General features: G+C 40.9%; 2 protein-coding genes across 3 annotated transcripts in view; both read right to left on the bottom strand.

The window, feature by feature from the left end:
- On the bottom strand, positions 1-9,209 carry LOC100305272 (dolichol-phosphate (beta-D) mannosyltransferase 2). Its single transcript, NM_001165177.1, is given in 4 exon segments — positions 1-1,350; positions 8,322-8,424; positions 8,634-8,723; positions 9,172-9,209. Coding segments are annotated over 4 exon segments (252 nt in total). The 5' UTR covers positions 9,175-9,209; the 3' UTR covers positions 1-1,294.
- Positions 9,210-14,414: 5,205 nt separating this feature from the next.
- The window catches only part of LOC110509291 (protein FAM102A), a 78,326-nt gene continuing 71,357 nt past the window's right edge, over positions 14,415-21,383 (bottom strand). For both annotated transcript variants that reach the window (XM_036967675.1, XM_036967676.1), the window contains exons 6-12: positions 20,734-20,780; positions 20,282-20,454; positions 19,930-20,037; positions 19,061-19,289; positions 18,610-18,734; positions 18,210-18,279; positions 14,415-18,089 (exon numbers count right to left, since the gene is read on the bottom strand). In XM_036967675.1, coding sequence (XP_036823570.1) covers positions 18,044-18,089; positions 18,210-18,279; positions 18,610-18,734; positions 19,061-19,289; positions 19,930-20,037; positions 20,282-20,454; positions 20,734-20,780 — 798 coding nt within the window. In that variant the 3' untranslated portion in view covers positions 14,415-18,043. The remainder of the gene's footprint in view (positions 18,090-18,209; positions 18,280-18,609; positions 18,735-19,060; positions 19,290-19,929; positions 20,038-20,281; positions 20,455-20,733; positions 20,781-21,383) is intronic.

Below are 21,383 nucleotides of genomic sequence, written 5' to 3'. Positions count from 1 at the left end.
ATAATTCACCAATAAATTTATATTGCTATCAGATTGTGCATCACAGCTGGCCTTGTACATAGTTCTGTGTCTCCATTCAGGATGTACGGTTTCAGTTTCAAAGACTCAATAATCTGGACAAAAACATATGAATGTAACTAAGGCGAGGAATTTCAATACAATCAAACGAGCAAGGGCAATGACCACAAGTCAGTCATAACGTGGCTAATAGGCTAGCATGTATCTTTATGTATCAAGTTAAAAACACAGTAACATTAGCTAGATAGCTAGCTGCTAGGAGGATGTCATGTCATTGGAAGAGTAGGTGAGTGACTGACTTTTGCTTTCCCAATCTACATTGCTATAGAATTTTCTCAAATGCCTTAGTATACAGAATTCCCAAACATTCTAAGAATTTATGAAAAGGACCATATCTAAGTGGTCGCTTTTCAGGATACATTGTTTTTTTAAAGTGTCATATTATTCCTGGGTGTGTATCTGAACAGATTTTAATCAAATGTTATGTTGCTAAAATGCTGTTAGTTCCACTTTAAACCACCACAATGTTTCACACACAAGTTATTTTCAAAGAGATGGCTAACAGCAAGCACAGCAATAAAACACACAGTTCCACACACCAGATGATGAGTTTTTGACAGAATTTCAATCATGGTCTTGAATTGGACTCGCATCCTTCTGGTCTCAGTCTTGGACCCCTTGTCACCCTCCCGGTCTTGACTCAGTCTCAGTGGTCTCGAACACAACACTGCCTTTAAGGGTGACCACTCCAATTTATCTTAAATTGAGATGTAAAACAGTGCCTGAAAACTAAATCCAAGATGTGATGAAAAGGGATGCCAAAGTGAAACTTTGATCAGATCTGATATAGTACACTCAACAAAATCAGCAAATCTTTATCCCCTCCACATTATGAAGCCAGGTTTTATCTAGTTCTGACCACATACAGTAACAGTGAATACCGACTCATTGATTTTAATCTCTGGCAAAATGACAATGCACCTTGAGGACAAATATAGCATCCGGAGCCATGCATTGCCAACGGCAAGGTTAAGGATTTCACATAGTGGGTCTGAATGGAGATAAGGGATAGAAGGTTGTGGACCGCAGCTCTTCAAATCTTATGTCTTTCAGTCATTAGATGTTTTCATCAGCTGTCCCAGAGAAGCAGTCCAGACTTTATTTTTAGTTTCTTCAGCTGAACTGTTGGAAAGATGTTGGAACCAGGGAGGTTCTATGGAAGCTTTAGTTCTAGCTCTACATCCTCAACCGTCTAACCTCTGTGATACCATCCCTCTTAGTCCACCTTCTTAGGCTTGCGATTCTTCCAGGTGACCACGCCAATGAAGGTGCCTGAGGAGGAGAAGAACATGTCTGTTAAAGGAGAATAATATGTTCATTAAGGCCAGACTAAAATACAGTAGATGCCACACACAGAATCACCAATGTGTGTACTGCATATGGATCTGTAGTTAAAGTGGAAATGCCAGAATTTTAGAAACATTAAATCCCAACAAAAAAATGTTATTACATTTTCTGACAGGCGAGCACTTCGATTTGGTCATTTTCACATTTTCATTTAAAAAAAATGTATAGTAAGGAAATTGTGAAAATTATACAGCAATATAGGAGTGGGAAAGTGACTGTAGGTTTGTACAATTAAGACACTGCAGTAAAAAAATAAAAAATAAATCATCTGTCCAGAACCGGCGTCTACGCAGACCGGTGCGCCACAGCCAATCAGACCTATAAGCAAATAGCCATTTACACATCTAAATATTGCACTTGGGAAAAAAACATCTTAAAGTGGAAATATAATGAAACAAACAGGCATCCTATTTTGGCTCTATAGACATCGATCAAGTGCACAAGGCAACGTGTGCAAAAATAACGTTCACCGAGTTAAAACCCTGACACACACACGTTACTGTCAAGTTCAACACAACAAAAACAATATCTTTGGGCTACACTGCAAATTATACACGTTCTGCCTATGTACATCCATCTACAATGTGCCAGCAAAAGTGAGAGAGGGAAAGTGTGTGGTGTTTCTTTCACCTCTATAGTGGCATCCAGCTTAAGCCAGGCCCTGAATCCACTTGTTTAAACAAGCAACCCTTCATTTCTCACCTAATTCTCTCATTCTGAAAATTAACCACGTACTGTAGAGGGAAAACATTAGTTAACGGATAGTGGTTAGTTCATTAGCTAGTTAACGTTTCACACAGATTGCCAGGGTTCAGTAAGCAACTAACACGTTATAACTTGAACGGCAAGGAGTCGTATACCAGTTCATATTAAATCACATTTTATTAGTAGCATGTGCCAAATAGAATGTGGTGTAGACCTTAGTGAAATGCTTACTTACGAGCCCCTAACCAACAGTGCAGTTTAAAAAAAAAATACAGATAAGAATAAGAGATAAAAGTAATTAAAGAGCAGCAGTAAAAAATTATATATACAGGGGGGTACCAGTACAGAGTCAATGTGTGGGGGCACCGGTTAGTTGAGGTAGTATGTACATATAGGTAGAGTTAATTAAAGTGACTATGCATAGATGACAACAGAGTGGCAGTGGTGTGGAGGGGGGGGGGGGGGGGGGGGCAATACAAATAGTCTGGGTAGCAATTTGACTAGATGTTCAGGAGTCTTATGGCTTGGGGTAGAAGCTGTTTAGAAGCCTCTTGGACCTAAACTTGGTGCTCCGGCACCTCTTGCCGTGTAGTAGCAGAGAGAACAGTCTATGACTAGCGTGGCTGGAGTCTGACAATTTTTAGGGCCTTCCTCTGACACCGCCTGGTATAGAGGTCCTGGATGGCAGGAAGCTTGGCCCCAGTGATGTACTGGGCCGTTCACACTACCCTCTGTAGTGCCTTGCAGTCGGAGGCCGAGCAGTTGCCATACCAGGCAGTGATGCAACCAGGCAGTGATGCTCTCGATGGTGTAGCTGTAGAGCCTTTTGAGGATCTGAGGACCCATGCCAAATCTTTTCAGTCACCTGAGGGGGAATAGGTTTTGTCATGCCTGTTTCACAACTGTCGTGGTGTGCTTGGACCATGTTAGTTTGTTGGCGATGTGGACACCAAGGAACTTGAAGCGCTCAACCTGCTCCCCTGCAGCCCCATTGAAGAGAATGTGGGCGTGCTCTGTCCTCTTTTTCCTGTAGTCCACCATCATCTCCTTTGTCTTGATCACGTTGAGGGAGAGGTTGTTGTCCTGGCACCACACGGCCAGGTCTCTGACCTCCTCCCTATAGGCTGTCTTGTAGTTGTCGGTGATCAGGCCTACCACTGTTGTGTCATCAGCACCTTTAATGATGGTGTTGGAGTAGTGCCTGGCCGTGCAGTCATGAGTGAACGGGGAGTACAGGAGGAGGCTGAGCACACACCCCTGAGGGGTCCCTGTGTTGAGGATCAGCGTGGCGGCTGTGTTGTTACCTACCCTTACCACCTGGGGGCGGCCCGTCAGGAAGTCCAGGATCCAGTTGCAGAGGGAGGTGTTTAGTCCCAGGGTTCTGAGCTTATTGATGAGCATTGAGGACACTATGGTGTTGAACGCTGAGCTGTAGTCAATGAATAGCATTCTCATTTTGTCCAGGTGGGAAAAGGCAGTGTGGAGTGCAATAGAGACTGCATCATCTGTGGATCTGTTGAGGCGGTAGGCAAATTGGAGAGGGTCTAGGGTTTCTGGGATAATGGTGTTGATGTGAGCCATGACCAGCCTTTTAAAGCATTTCATGGCTACAGATGTGAGTGCTACGGGGTCAGTAGTCATTTAGGCAGGTTACCTTAGTGTTCTTGGGCACAGGCACTGTGGTGGTCTGCTTAAAACATGTTGGTATTACAGACTCGGACAGGGAGAGGTTGAAAATATCAGTGAAGACACTTGCTAGTTGGTCAGTGCATGCTAGCAGTACACGTCCTGGTAATCCATCTGGCCCTGCGGCCTTGTGAATGTTGACCCGTCTAAAGGTCTTACTTACATCGGCTGCGGAGAGCATGATCACACAGTCTTCCGGTACAGCTGGTGCTCTCATGCATGTTTTAGTGTTATTTCCCCTCGAAGCGAGCATAAAGTAGTTTAGCTCATCCGGTAGGCTTGTGTCACTGAGCAGCTCTTGGCTTTGCCACATCCGACGAGCGTCAGAGCCGGTGTAGTACGACTCGATCTTAGTCTTGTATTGACGCTTTGCCTGTTTGATGGTTTGTTGGAGGGCATAGAGGAATTTCTTATAAGCGAATTGGTTAGGTTACTAATGTTAGCTCATCTGATGTTGTAACGTTAGCTAGCTGTCTGACTATTAGCAAGCTAATTGTCACACCATAAACTTTTGATCAGATGAGTTGGCTAATTTTGCTCAACATTTCTCTGGCTAGTTAACAAATTCAATCCAGCTAGCAAGATACTTAACAAAGCTAATACTTGTTCCACCACACTAACTTTCCAAATTCCTGTTGTTTTTTGGTTACAGGTCATGAAGTACGCTTTATCACCTTCTCATCACCTTCTCACCCCCGTCTCCGTGGTCAGGCTTCTCACCTAACGTTACCTCTTCATTAATCGTTCAGGAGACACGCTGCTGCAACTGCCTTTCTACTCTATGCTGTCTTTCCAGAGCACGCGCTGATGCTGTAACTAGCAAATTGGTTGTCTCTTCTCTCTTCAGTCGCTTGCTGCACTGCATTCTTGCATTCTGCTGTTATGTGAACGATTGGCTGAGCCTTGGATACAGCCAGTATTGCTCCAAACGCGCATTACTCATCCGTTTACAGCCAGTAGTGATCCAAACCACTTCCCATCCCAAACTTTTCTCATTGGATCTACACGAATCTATGTCACCTATTTTGGATTCAAAACTACGAATTTCGCTGAAAGGGGAAAATGCATCCCCTGTGCATCCCTGCTAATGAGAAAACATTAGATAAACCCTCTTAAACGGTTTCAGCTAGTTGGCCTTCAAAATTGCACTGATAAACGATGGGGATAGTAGCCTGCTCGTACTTCTGCAATGCATGCTTGTCAGAACCCATATTTTGACAACTGAATGAGAACTTGCCTACCCACCGATTTGATCTATGCCAAATCAATTTGATTGACAACTAAGATATGTTAACTGTGGATAAGTAATTCAAGTTCAGCATAGTTAGCTAGTTAGGAAAGTGATCTCTAGCTGTAGCCAACGAAAAACGGTATGATTGGGAAAAGTCACTCACCCACTCCTCCAATGACATGATATCCTCCCAGCAGCTAGCTAACTTTAGGTTCCGTATTTTTAGCATGCTAAATAAATAGCTAGCTATATAAATAGAGTTTGGGGTGTCAAACTCAATCAGTGCATGGGCCAGATAAAAAAAAATAAACTAATTTGTGAACCAGACTTAGACATTTCTTTTTACAAAATAAACAAAAAAACTTAACTGCGAACCAACCACTGTATTATTTTGAAAAAAATATGGCCCTTTATAATGTCCACTTACGTACATAGGATACTGAAAATAGCATTTTAACAATAAAACAAAAGAGATAAATACTATTTGTTGCCTTTTCTGCTATGCTTGCATAATATGCCGCGACCCTAATCAAAAGGCATTTAATAACAAAAACAGAAGTTGTTGTAACATTTAAACTTAAAACATGTTTATTTTTGTTCCAATGCATGGATCTCCGGTGTGGTTAAATGCAGCATTGCTGTATGGTGCACTCAACACATATTGTAGTTGAATAGCCAGCTTAGGCTACTGCTCTGATTTTGCTGTAATAGGCTTACAGTGCCTTGCAAGTATTCGGCCCCCTTAAACTTTGCGACCTTTTGCCACATTTCAGGCTTCAAACATAAAGATATAAAACTGTATTTTTTTGTGAAGAATCAACAACAAGTATGACACAATCATGAAGTGGAACGACATTTATTGGATATTTCAAACTTTTTTAACAAATCAAAAACTGAAAAATTGGGCGTGCAAAATTATTCAGCCCCCTTAAGTTAATACTTTGTAGCGCCACCTTTTGCTGCGATTACAGCTGTAAGTCGCTTGGGGTATGTCTCTCAGTTTTGCACATCGAGAGACTGACATTTTTTTCCCATTCCTCCTTGCAAAACAGCTCGAGCTCAGTGAGGTTGGATGGAGAGCATTTGTGAACAGCAGTTTTCAGTTCTTTCCACAGATTCTCGATTGGATTCAGGTCTGGACTTTGACTTGGCCATTCTAACACCTGGATATGTTTATTTTTGAACCATTCCATTGTAGATTTTGCTTTATGTTTTGGATCATTGTCTTGTTGGAAGACAAATCTCCGTCCCAGTCTCAGGTCTTTTGCAGACTCCATCAGGTTCTTCCAGAATGGTCCTGTATTTGGCTCCATCCATCTTCCCATCAATTTTAACCATCTTCCCTGTCCCTGCTGAAGAAAAGCAGGCCCAAACCATGATGCTGCCACCACCATGTTTGACAGTGGGGATGGTGTGTTCAAGGTGATGAGCTGTGTTGCTTTTACGCCAAACATAACGTTTTGCATTGTTGCCAAAAAGTTCAATTTTGGTTTCATCTGACCAGAGCACCTTCTTCCACATGTTTGGTGTGTCTCCCAGGTGGCTTGTGGCAAACTTTAAACAACACTTTTTATGGATATCTTTAAGAAATGGCTTTCTTCTTGCCACTCTTCCATAAAGGCCAGATTTGTGCAATATACGACTAATTGTTGTCCTATGGACAGAGTCTCCCACCTCAGCTGTAGATCTCTGCAGTTCATCCAGAGTGATCATGGGCCTCTTGGCTGCATCTCTGATCAGTCTTCTCCTTGTATGAGCTGAAAGTTTAGAGGGACGGCCAGGTCTTGGTAGATTTGCAGTGGTCTGATAGTCCTTCCATTTCAATATTAATCGCTTGCACAGTGCTCCTTGGGATGTTTAAAGCTTGGGAAATCTTTTTGTATCCAAATCCGGCTTTAAACTTCTTCACAACAGTATCTCGGACCTGCCTGGTGTGTTCCTTGTTCTTCATGATGCTCTCTGCGCTTTTAATGGACCTCTGAGAGTATCACAGTGCAGGTGCATTTATACGGAGACTTGATTACACACAGGTGGATTGTATTTATCATCATTAGTCATTTAGGTCAACATTGGATCATTCAGAGATCCTCACTGAACTTATGGAGAGTTTGCTGCACTGAAAGTAAAGGGGCTGAATAATTTTGCACGCCCAATTTTTCAGTCTTTGATTTGTTAAAAAAGTTTGAAATATCCAATAAATGTCGTTCCACTTCATGATTGTGCACCACTTGTTGTTGATTCTTCACAAAAAAATACAGTTTTATATCTTTATGTTTGAAGCCTGAAATGTGGCAATAGGTCGCAAAGTTCAAGGGGGCCGAATACTTTCGCAAGGCACTGTACATGTTCTTCCTTTGCATGGTGTTTTGTTGCAGGTTGTTTTTTAGTTATTCATTGTCAAGCTTTAAAAAACAAAACCATACAGCAACAATTTAGTAGCCTAGCTAGGACTGTGGCATGCGTCTGTACTCTATCCCTCCACTGTGCCCTGTAAATGGAACACAAAATGCAGGGCAATTGAAGTTGAATTCACCTATGCAACCACATCAGGCAGTAATTTCATAAAGTAGATGACTGACTCATTTATACTCGCTTGTGCGTAATATTCAGACTGCGGGCCTTGTGTTTGACACGTGTGCTAGCCTCTTACCCACGTTATGACTGACTTTGCCCTTGCTAGTTTGATTGCACTGACATTCCCAGCCTTAGTTACAGTCGTCCATTGTTCCCCAAAAATATTTCTGTAATTACAACTGAAACAGAGCATCCCGAATGGGTGGAGGCAGCAAACAATGTACCAGGCCAGCTGTGATTTGCAACCTGATAGCAATATTTTTTTAGACTACCAAGAAATGTATTGATGAATTATATTAAACATGTATTGAACTGCATCCATCTATTTTGCCAACAATGCATTACTGTATGTCATGGAATCTTGATTCAAATATAACCTCTTTTTAAAACCTCTTATTGAGTTGGTTTCAAAGCATAAACTGGGAATTTGATATTTTTTGACTGATATTATGTTTGTTTCATATTAGCATAGTAGTTAAAACACTGTCAGTACCACTTTAAGTTCTGGTGATTTGTAGACCACCAGATAGACATCACAGAAGCACCTAGCTCGGGGAGATCCTTGTGAACAAACAGAATGCCCTAGAATACATAGATCCTATGTCTATCCAGTTCTTTCGGATCTACAGGCAGGGAACAGGGAAGGGACCAAAACACTGGATTAGAACCCATCCAATGAATGCAGCATTCCAGAACTCACCTACACTGAGCAGCAGTATCAATGCTGCGATCCCAGGTAGAATGACAGAATACTCCCGTTGAAGAAAATACTGGTGGGCCACATGATCGCTGTCCACGAACGGCTGGAAAAGGTACATTAACAGTCAAGTTAGTCAGTGGACACAAAAACAATTTCAGGCAAAAAGTTTAATTTGCAGATCTAATCTATAGCCTGGTCCCAGAAAGGATTGTGCTGTCTTGGAAAACCATTGGTATGCCATGGCAGGTGTTGGCAAAACAGCACAAACAGATCTTGGACCAGAATAGCAGATCTAGGCTATAAATTACCTACCAGAATGATTACCCATATTGTGTAGTATGTAAACAACAGGAGGCTGAAGCCAACAAGGCCCATGCCAACTGCTTGGTCTGCCCCTGTGGCCTACAAGAAAGTAAGACCAGATGTATGAGTGTGAGGTTAAAAATAGCTAAAGCATCATATGAATAGCTATTATTACTAATAATAAGAACATTTAGCTAGATAGCTATAAAGTGATTCATATAGCTAACCAGGTAAGCTAGCTAACACTACAAAGTTTAATTTGATAATCTGGCAAGGTGATAAATATACCCTGCATGACACAAAAAAAGACAATAGTGTGATAGATTGCTGTAACTACTATACAGTACAGACAGGTTTGAGAGATTATCTAGGAAGCTAGCTAGCTAATTCAGTTTAACATACACTTTTTCTGGCTTTGACATGGTCTCTGGAGCTTTCCTAACGACATTTTACCAGCTAATCCGTATATAATTAAATATATTTGTGGATATAAATGAAAATGGCAGCATTATACAGGGTAAATCACAACTTTGTGTATTTCTCTCACCATTTCTGACGTGTTGTTTCCGCGTATGAATCACTTCCGTAAACTGCGAGGTGACCCGGATGTGGAAGAACATATATATTTTTTTCATTGTCACGTGGCCATTACGGTGAAATACCTTTCTTGCATGCTCTTTCCCAACAATGCAGTAATCAATGTCAGTAGTACTATAACGAAAAAGTTAAGTAGAACAAAAACACATAATGAATAGAAATAAGATGACCACGAGAAAGTAAGTAAGCTATATACAGGGTCACGCTATATACATGGTTTTCTTGTGAGTTGTAGTTGTATTAAAAAGGTTTCCCACTCTTTGGTTGTATGCCAGCATCTATAAAGGTTTTCTGTACAAATCAGGCAGACTAGAGCATCTTGCCAAATGGTGATTCAAATAGAAAATAAGGATGCTATCATAATTTACTACTAGGCCTGCTACATACATAACTGTTCTTTCATTTGTCAGTGGTGTAAATTACTTAAATAAAAATACTTTAAAGTACTACCTAAGTAGTTTTGGGGGGTATCTGGACTTTACTTTACTATTCATATTTTTGACAACTTTTACTTTTACTTCACTGCATTCCTAAAGAAAATGATGTACTTTTTACTCCATAAATTTTCCCTGACACACACATGTACTTGTTACATTTTGAATGCTCAGCAGGACAGGAAAATGGTCCAATTCACGCACTTATCAAGAGAACATCGCTGGTCATCCCCTGCCTTTGATCTGGTAGACTCACTAAACACACATGCTTAGTTTGTAAATGATGTCTGAGTGTTAGTGTGCACCTGGCTATACATAAATAAAACACATCTAGAAAATGTTGCTGTCTGATTTGCTTAATATAAGAAATTTGAAATGATTTATACTTTTACTTTTGATACTTAAGTACAGTTTAGCTATTACATTTACTTTTGATACTTAATTAAGTATATTTTAAACCAAATACTTTTAGAGTTTTACTCAAGTAGTATTTTACTGCGTGACTTTCACTTTTTTTATTACGGTATCTTTACTTTTACTCAAATATGACAATTGGGTAGTTTTTCCACCACTGCAAATACTTTTAGACTTTTACTCAAGTAATATTTTACTGGGTGACTTTCGCTTTTACTTGAGTAACTTTCTGTTAAGGTATTTTCACTTTTACTCAAGTGTGAAAATATGGGTACTTTTTCCACCCCAGCACTGCCATTTGTCCATTGCTGTTGGGTTACCGCTCAAATTAGTAGGCCTACCCATAATAGAGTAATACCACCTATGAATCTATTTCAACATCCTCCTTGGTAAATGTGAATGTGGCCACCCAACATCTTGTCATAGTTGTACCAGCTGGAGGATTCATGACCAGACATCTCGATCACATGTAAGTGATGGGTGTGTCCTTGAGATCCTAGTGTACACATGTAACTCAGACATATTTACACTACAAGATGGAGTCAAAGTAACAGCATGATCATCACCGAGGTATAGACTCCTATATGAAATTATGAGCTACATTGTATTATGGATGTGTAATAAATCAGCCCAAAAGTTTTTCAGATGCCCAACAATAATTTTATTTCCACAAAATATGACATTCACACTGTTCCACTAGACATTTACAATCTAAAATAGGAAACATTAGAATAGTGTGTAGAAATATAGTTCCAATTCATCATGCCACAGTGTACCTCCACATGTGAGTTTAAAGTGATAGAATAAATACATTTTAGGAGAAAAAATGAAGATGAGAAAACTTTGGCGCAATCCTGTAAGTGTGTGTGTAAAATAAATATCTCACAATAATTCTGGAAAATCTGAAAAAAATGTAATTTCAATAGTCAAGATAGTTGTCCAGACCTATGTGCTGTTATGAATCTTGGAATAGCATATCTGGTCCCTGTTCAATCATGGTTCCTCTAACTACTGAGCTGATGAGCCTCAGGAAAGGCCCAAGTGAGGTTCTGAACCATGAAAGTGATTTACAGTACTCCCCCTCTGTCTTTCAGAGAGCAATCTCAGAGTGTTGACTGCCATCCTCTACCTACTGTACCAAGTTCTTCAACCCACAACATGGAGGGGATACTCTGGCTGATTTAAAATGCAATGACACATATCTGATGATGTGCTGCACCAGAGATCAGTAGCAGGAGAATCAGAAACAATCAATTATTTTAACTCTAGAGAAGACCAAAAAAAATGGTATACTAGATTTTTTAGTGTTACAAAGAAGAGCACAGGTTTTCCCATACATCTCTGCTGCATACAAAAAGTAAACCAGCCAGCTGGTTTGGAAATACAAACAACTAAAATATGAATTAAGTGTTTGACATTAGAACTATTATCAGTTTATCATTAATACAAATGATTATACTACTAAGAGACAGTGTAATGTAATGAGAGGCAGAGTGAAAGAAAGAAAGCAGTTTTGTTGTAAAAGCCCCTGTTAAAATACACAGATTCAGTGTCTTACTTATATCAAGTTAATGAAATAGAGGTGAATGGTCCACATCAATGTGACACATTAAAATAAAGCTAAGAATGTCTGTGTCGTTTTCCCATGCATGTGTATTCATGTCAGAGGAGTTGTAGCGTATGCATTTAATGTTTCCCACGCAGTATAAACAGCAACATCTACAATGTCAATGATGCACATTGGAGAGTGAAACAAAAACACATTGGAGAGTGAAACAAAAACAAAAACACATTGGAGAGTGAAACAAAAACAAAAGCACATTGGAGAGTGAAACAAAAACACATTGGAGAGTGAAACAAAAACAAAAACACATTGGAGAGTGAAACAAAAACAAAAACACATTGGAGAGTGAAACAAAAACACATTGGAGAGTGAAACAAAAACAAAAGCACATTGGAGAGTGAAACAAAAACAAAAGCACATTGGAGAGTGAAACAAAAACACATTGGAGAGTGAAACAAAAACAAAAGCACATTGGAGAGTGAAACAAAAACACATTGGAGAGTGAAACAAAAACAAAAGCACATTGGAGAGTGAAACAAAAGCACATTGGAGAGTGAAACAAAAACAAAAGCACATTGGAGAGTGAAACAAAAACACATTGGAGAGTGAAACAAAAACAAAAGCACATTGGAGAGTGAAACAAAAGCACATTGGAGAGTGAAACAAAAACAAAAACACATTGGAGAGTGAAACAAAAACAAAAGCACATTGGAGAGTGAAACAAAAACACATTGGAGAGTGAAACAAAAGCACATTGGAGAGTGAAACAAAAACAAAAACACATTGGAGAGTGAAACAAAAACACATTGGAGAGTGAAACAAAAACAAAAACACATTGGAGAGTGAAACAAAAACAAAAGCACATTGGAGAGTGAAACAAAAACAAAAGCACATTGGAGAGTGAAACAAAAACAAAAACACATTGGAGAGTGAAACAAAAACAAAAGCACATTGGAGAGTGAAACAAAAACACATTGGAGAGTGAAACAAAAGCACATTGGAGAGTGAAACAAAAACAAAAACACATTGGAGAGTGAAACAAAAACAAAAGCACATTGGAGAGTGAAACAAAAGCACATTGGAGAGTGAAACAAAAACAAAAGCACATTGGAGAGTGAAACAAAAACAAAAACACATTGGAGAGTGAAACAAAAACACATTGGAGAGTGAAACAAAAGCACATTGGAGAGTGAAACAAAAACACATTGGAGAGTGAAACAAAAGCACATTGGAGAGTGAAACAAAAGCACATTGGAGAGTGAAACAAAAACACATTGGAGAGTGAAACAAAAACAAAAGCACATTGGAGAGTGAAACAAAAGCACATTGGAGAGTGAAACAAAAACAAAAACACATTGGAGAGTGAAACAAAAACACATTGGAGAGTGAAACAAAAGCACATTGGAGAGTGAAACAAAAACAAAAACACATTGGAGAGTGAAACAAAAACACATTGGAGAGTGAAACAAAAACAAAAGCACATTGGAGAGTGAAACAAAAACACATTGGAGAGTGAAACAAAAACAGGAGCACATTGGAGAGTGAAACAAAAACACATTGGAGAGTGAAACAAAAACAAAAGCACATTGGAGAGTGAAACAAAAACAAAAGCACATTGGAGAGTGAAACAAAAACACATTGGAGAGTGAAACAAAAACACATTGGAGAGTGAAACAAAAACAAAAGCACATTGGAGAGTGAAACAAAAGCACATTGGAGAGTGAAACAAAAACAAAAGCACATTGGAGAGTGAAACAAAAACACAATGGAGAGTGAAACAAAAACAAAAGCACATTGGAGAGTGAAACAAAAACAAAAGCACATTGGAGAGTGAAACAAAAGCACATTGGAGAGTGAAACAAAAGCACATTGGAGAGTGAAACAAAAACAAAAGCACATTGGAGAGTGAAACAAAAACAAAAGCACATTGGAGAGTGAAACAAAAGCACATTGGAGAGTGAAACAAAAACACATTGGAGAGTGAAACAAAAACAAAAGCACATTGGAGAGTGAAACAAAAGCACATTGGAGAGTGAAACAAAAACAAAAGCACATTGGAGAGTGAAACAAAAGCACATTGGAGAGTGAAACAAAAACACATTGGAGAGTGAAACAAAAACAAAAGCACATTGGAGAGTGAAACAAAAACAAAAGCACATTGGAGAGTGAAACAAAAGCACATTGGAGAGTGAAACAAAAGCACATTGGAGAGTGAAACAAAAGCACATTGGAGAGTGAAACAAAAACAAAAACACATTGGAGAGTGAAACAAAAACAAAAGCACATTGGAGAGTGAAACAAAAGCACATTGGAGAGTGAAACAAAAACACATTGGAGAGTGAAACAAAAGCACATTGGAGAGTGAAACAAAAACAAAAGCACATTGGAGAGTGAAACAAAAACAAAAGCACATTGGAGAGTGAAACAAAAACACATTGGAGAGTGAAACAAAAACAAAAGCACATTGGAGAGTGAAACAAAAGCACATTGGAGAGTGAAACAAAAGCACATTGGAGAGTGAAACAAAAACAAAAGCACATTGGAGAGTGAAACAAAAACAAAAGCACATTGGAGAGTGAAACAAAAACAAAAGCACATTGGAGAGTGAAACAAAAACACATTGGAGAGTGAAACAAAAACACATTGGAGAGTGAAACAAAAACAAAAGCACATTGGAGAGTGAAACAAAAACACATTGGAGAGTGAAACAAAAACAAAAGCACATTGGAGAGTGAAACAAAAACACATTGGAGAGTGAAACAAAAACAAAAGCACATTGGAGAGTGAAACAAAAGCACATTGGAGAGTGAAACAAAAACACATTGGAGAGTGAAACAAAAGCACATTGGAGAGTGAAAGAAAAACAAAAGCACATTGGAGAGTGAAACAAAAATACAAATGTTATTTTTCAAGGGCCAAGATTTTGGACATTTTCTCTCTATGCCTCTGAATGTCAAATCTCAGTACGCTATGAATGTCCGGTGTGGTGTAAATAAAACATCCTTGTTAGGAAGACACAGTATGTAGATGCTACATGTGGGTAGATAAAAGCCCATTGTCACTTTTTCCTTTGAAAGACATTTTAATTAAGCAGACTAAGGGCGAAAAGACAGGCTATGCATTAGGTCCGTATTCCTGCTGAGTTGACTCAGATCAACTGAAAGGATACTCAGGGGTCAAGAACCGTAAGACAGGCGATGCATTAGGTCCATATTCCTGCTGAGTTGACTCAGATCAACTGAAAGGATACTCAGGGGTCAAGAACCGTAAGACAGGCTATGCATTAGGTCCATATTCCTGCTGAGTTGACTCAGATCAACTGAAAGGATACTCAGGGGTCAAGAACCGTAAGACAGGCGATGCATTAGGTCCATATTCCTGCTGAGTTGACTCAGATCAACTGAAAGGATACTCAGGGGTCAAGAACCGTAAGACAGGCGATGCATTAGGTCCGTATTCCTGCTGAGTTGACTCAGATCAACTGAAAGGATACTCAGGGGTCAAGAACCGTAAGACAGGCTATGCATTAGGTCCATATTCCTGCTGAGTTGACTCAGATCAACTGAAAGGATACTCAGGGGTCAAGAACCGTAAGACAGGCGATGCATTAGGTCCATATTCCTGCTGAGTTGACTCAGATCAACTGAAAGGATACTCAGGGGTCAAGAACCGTAAGACAGGCTATGCATTAGGTCCATATTCCTGCTGAGTTGACTCAGATCAACTGAAAGGATACTCAGGGGTCAAGAACCGTAAGACAGGCGATGCATTAGGTCCATATTCCTGCTGAGTTGACTCAGATCAACTGAAAGGATACTCAGGGGTCAAGAACCGTAAGACAGGCTATGCATTAGGTCCATATTCCTGCTGAGTTGACTCAGATCAACTGAAAGGATACTCAGGGGTCAAGAACCGTAAGACAGGCTATGCATTAGGTCCATATTCCTGCTGAGTTGACTCAGATCAACTGAAAGGATACTCAGGGGTCAAGAACCGTAAGACAGGCTATGCATTAGGTCCATATTCCTGCTGAGTTGACTCAGATCAACTGAAAGGATACTCAGGGGTCAAGAACCGTAAGACAGGCTATGCATTAGGTCCATATTCCTGCTGAGTTGACTCAGATCAACTGAAAGGATACTCAGGGGTCAAGAACCGTAAGACAGGCGAGTGGCAAGCTGTTCTGATTTCAGCACACATAAACAATTCGACTTGCACACGCACATTCGTTTGCAGCACAGACATACACACATGCACAAACATGCATGTGCAGACAGACACACACACGCACACACGGACATACACACGCACAATATGCAGACGTACACACACAAACGCCCACATTTTCGTTCCCTCTCCCTCCCCCACAAAGACGTACGCAGGCACACAGGCACAAACACGCATACAAAAGGACATTGTCATTTGGGGATGAGGGTGGAGCTTCTTCTGAAAACCCTCCGTTGTTAAGCCAGTGCACACCAGGTGCATTGTGCCACATGGGGCAGCTGCATGAGACTGACTCATTGGCTCTGATTGGCTCTGACTACACCATACCTACAATGCAATGTTCTTCTAACACATTCAAGATCCGGGGGCGACAGAAATGAAATGACATTTCCCCCCAGGAAATAGAATAGCTTGGTCATTTTGGAGAAGATGACCAGATACTGTCAGTTGTATCATTACAGCCCTTATTCACTTGTTAGTTGATTTTGCTTGATAACGAGTCAACATCTCGGGTGATATTGCGACTTAAGTGGAACGGCAACAGTTGGACAGCTCATGTGGCCAAGGCCACATAGAAAGTACCTCACAAAGAAGGACTATGATGTTAGCTGGCTAACTTTAGTACCCCACTTCAGCAACTTAACAACATATTATGGGCCCCAATTCAATCAAAATCAGTAACCAGGTTTAAAAAACAATACTCTTCCCTTGCAGCGAGAAAGCAAGTTTGAAATAATATGCGGTCGAGTTTCCTTTTGCATCACACTGTAAACATTGGTTTGTTGAGAACACCAATCCAAAAGTGATTTGGATGGGTGTAACCTGGTAACGGACAGCTCCTGTCCTTGAGAACACGGACTGATGTCATGGGCGTGGTGACTCAAATCAATTAGGTGTGACATACATGACAGGCCAGGGACAAAACAGTACAGGGTAACCCACCATCCATATATCCTGAGACAGACACATGACTAACAACAAAAATAGAGAAACCAAGAAAAGTTGAGTCTGATTTTCCTACTTTTACAGTATAGACACCAAGCCAGCTGGTGAACTTCAGGATAGTATTTTACTTTAAGGACGTAAAGCAGACTATGTAAAAGAGCCAAGGGAGGAGGACCAAGGGCGTAGACTAGACTCATCGATTACCAACCCTACCTGCATTTACCGAGAGTAATTGATGAATCACACATAGACAATGGCAGTATGTACAGTTGCATATGGCCAGCCACATGTGTATACCTTTCTCTTTCTCAGGTCCGTATATACATATTATCTATTGTCATATGACATATTTATATGCATATATTCTATAACTTTATAATTCTATGACATGGGTTATTTGGGCTATACAGTAACTTTAGCCCCAGGTCTAGTGCTGTTGTTCTGTTGTTCTGGAATCTGAGGATTGCAAGGGGTTCATCGCAAATAGAACATTTCACATTGAAAACCACCCATTGAAGCCTAGTTCAAATGGTCTGTTCAATTTCTCCACATCTTTCTTGGTTTTAGCACGCTCCCCTCATTTGAATTGATACACGAAATGATACACATGGGGTAAACCATAACGTTCCAACTTGAGGCAGCCACATTTGACTCCAATGCCTTTTCCTGGTTTTCAGTGTTGCACTACAATTTCCACGATGCGATGGTTTCCCATTTCTCTCTCTATCAAGTACTTTGCACACTTTACACCTACGGCCCCCAGACGAAAGCATTGATTTTAAATATTTGGGCTTTGTTTTTGTTCGAACTGCAGATTGCCCCTTTAATAAATTTTCAGCAATCAGATGTGATTCACTGTCATACCAGAGTTGAGAGGAGCTGAGGGGAGTCTGGGTTTGAGGGGTCGTCCTGATTTTAAAAGCTTTTCTACATTAATGGATTATTCATACGTCGCACCTCCCACCTACATCACCTTAAACATCTGCTTAAACATCTGCTTAAAGGGTTACATCTGTTGTCTAGTGGTGTTTGTTGAAATGGTGTAGATCAAAAGGCAGCCAGTCATGTGTGCGCGCGCACACACACACACACACACACACACACACACACACACACAACAGTTCAAAACAGTGGAGTTGTCTGCAGTGTCCCTCATGTACCCTTTTCCCACCAGCTGAGGGAATGAGTGAGATGGAGGGAGGGGGGTAGAGTGATTTGACATCCATCAATCTTCATCGCTAGTGGCTCTCGATCACTACTGGCTCAAAGACACCAGCAATCACACTACAGCAAACACATAAGAAGAGGAAGGGGTTCATTTCTTTCTTTTATTACCTTAACAAATGATATGTTCTTGATCCTCATAACATACTGTACACAGATAATCTTGCATGCACAAATCACCTGTTTCCCAGTTGTATCCCACTCAGGGCTGTAGTCCCATCTTTGCTGACAAACAGTCTGAGGTTGCTGTCTGTGTGTGGAAGCAGGAATGAAAGACAAGAAAGAGAGAGAGGGCACACAGAAGGATAAAATAGTGAGAAGAAGAGCGAGAAGCACAATGTTATCACTGTGTGGTCATGCTCACTGTTGTCATTTTCTATGAGCTATTCCATCAACACAATTGGCCCAGAGTCATCCGGGTTAGGGTTTGGCTGGGGTAGTGATGATGGCCATTGTAAATAAGAATTTGTTCTTAACTGGCTTGCCTAGTTAAATACAGGTAAAAACAATATACAAAATAAATACACAATCTTCACAGCTAGTCTTCACCGTTCCATCATGGCTACTCCCCTCCACATACCTTCTTTATGGTTGTTGACATCAGCAAAGTTCTGGCTCTGGATGATCTTGTCCACAATGTCGTCGGCGTCGATGCGCGTGTCGTCCACCCAGGTGGGGTGGCTTTCCACAGAGTCCTTCTTCCTCCTGGCAGGTCACATGACATGGTTACCCAACAACACCTGATTGAGGCTCTCTCAGTCATCAGTGATTGTGGTGCAGTTAACCAGTAACACCTGAGCAAGGCTATTACTGTCAAATACTTTTTAGGTCGTAGTCGTCTCATTATATGTCATATCAAATACTGTTCTTTGACGCGTATCTATTTGACACGGTACGCCGAAACAGGCTTCGATATGTTACTGTGGAAAAGTAACCAGCAACAGATTGGATATTTGGGAATAAATGTAATGACCTCGAAAAATATAAATGTGTGTCTGTGTGTTTGTATGTGTGAGTGTGCTGTGGCTTGCCTGGAGGGTCTATTGGAGAGCAGGACAGGGCGTAGGGGCCGTATGGGTCTCTGAGGCTTGGTGCCTGGCTCTCCTGGTGTCTGGGGGTCTGCTGCGAGGGGGTGGGCGAAGACGTGGGGGGTCTGGGTAGGGGTGCCCAGGCTCCCGGAGGTACTGCTGCTGGTTGAGGCATTGCGGCGGTGGGTGAGGTCTGTCAAGCTGGAGGAGCGAGAGTGTTCCGTGCTGTAGCCTGGGAGAGAAGGGGAGGGCATACAAGTATATTAGACCCCCAGACGCACACTGTGCATGCACATACAGCATACACACACAGGATTGTCATATAACCCTATGACAGGTATTATTTATCCATCATTCTCCTCCCCAGTCATGAAATCAAGGAGTCTTTTAGATCAACTCAATCAAACCATATTGAGTTAGTCCAAGGCTAAGATGAACACCCTGACTTACATTTTTACATTTAGCAGACGCTCTTATCCAAAGTGACTTACAATTTGTGCATTCATCTTATGAAAGCTGGGCGAGAGAACCACATATCACAGTCGTAGCAAGTACATTTTCCCTCAATAAAGTAGTAGTTATAAAGAAAGTCAGTGCATTTTTTTTTGGGGGGGGGGGGGGGGGGGGGGGGGTGACAGGACAGGTGACGGGACGGGGGACTTGAGTAGCTATGGCCCTGTGGCAACATGCTCCAGCACAGAAATTCCCCTTGGTACAGATCTACAATCAGCTTCCCCTCCACCAATCCTAACCTTAACCATTTGTGGGGAAAATGACAATCTGATCCAAGATCAGAGCCTAGGGGCCACTTCACCCTACTCCTGCCAACATACACAATAGTAAGTTTGGCAATCTTAAAGAAGTTAACTGACCTGATATCTTGCTCTGCTGGCTGGCGTAGCTGGAGTTCCGGGAGTGTCCTGTGTGAAACACTTCATCTGGGCTGGACAGGTTCTGCTCCAACTGCTCCCTAGGTAGACCTGAGCCACAAAACAACACACAAGATGATGTGGCATGAAATTCAACAAATGGTGCCCCACATGGACAACAGGAGAGTCAACGTATTTAAAAATACACAAATAAAGGATTAAATAGATAATACAAAGATAATAAATTAAAGTGAAAATCTGCTTTGGGTATATATATTTGGGCTTTGTTTTTGTTCGAACTGCAGATTGCCCCTTTAATAAAGTTTCAGCAATCAGATGTGATTCACTGTCGTACCAGAGTTGAGAGGAGCTGAGGGGAGTCTGGGTTTGAGGGGCCGTCCTGATGATGTCCTGGTGACGGCCCCTGGGGGAGGGTTATAGTTGGCATTGGTGCCCTCGCCCTTACAGTCCAGCTGCAGGGAGGGGTCCTGGCCCGGGATAGAGACGGACTTGGCCGTGCTGGGGGGCCTACAGGATCAAAGGTCAAATAAAAATAAACCATTCAATCATTTCGTAGTTATATTATGAAGTAATCATAGTAAGCACTAAATACACATTAATTGGATCATATTTTATATCATTTTAACCAAGAGCCCCAAAAGACATAAAAGACAATGAATGAGGAAAACTCTTTGGGATGAGAGCGAAAGAGAGTAAAAGGAGGAAATCCTGACTATCCAGAATCTGAGGTGACTTATTTTATGATATCAATTTTGGCCAAAAGGTGGCGCCAGAGGTCCAACTCACGTTTTAAAGCAGGGATCCCCTGACAAAAGGGTGATTCCAATAGTAACCTAGAAAAAAGACAACAATATTATAATTGTTATCATACATCATCTTTATTGATATTATTGTAAAATGTTACAACAGAACACTTTAACTAGTGTTTTTCCCCCCCTCATTGCATTCAAAACTACAGCACGTATGGTAGCTAAAAACTGTCAGGTTAAAAATAAGCCAAAAGGGAGCACGTGATGCCGCGGAGCTGAGCAGACGTTGACAAACCGAGCTCTTCAAAGTTATTCTTATTTGACCTAAATAACAACGTTGAAACAATATTCTAACATCGGCTGATAAATTGTCAAGTACCTACCTTCCTAAAGAGCCATGGACCTCCGACCGAGAGGCAAGAAGGACGACCAAAACGTTGTTGATTCCCAAGATAACGATAACGCTACAGCTAGCAAGATTAGCATTAGCCCTCATAACTCAGACGACAGTTCCAGACTGTTGCTCTCAGCAGCCTCTTGCGAGCCTGCCGACATGCTGGCTACTCTCCTCCGGGAAATTCAGGATGGTAACAGAGGTCTTTCTCTGAAAATTTATAAGAAAGCGGCTGAACTCCATTCTTCCATTGACGACCTGAAATCCTCCATGAATGATCTCCTTTTGAGAAC

This window comes from Oncorhynchus mykiss, chromosome Y, assembly GCF_013265735.2.
Source record: "Oncorhynchus mykiss isolate Arlee chromosome Y, USDA_OmykA_1.1, whole genome shotgun sequence".
Taxonomy (NCBI): domain Eukaryota; kingdom Metazoa; phylum Chordata; class Actinopteri; order Salmoniformes; family Salmonidae; genus Oncorhynchus; species Oncorhynchus mykiss.
This window is presented reverse-complemented; position numbering and strand designations above follow the sequence as displayed.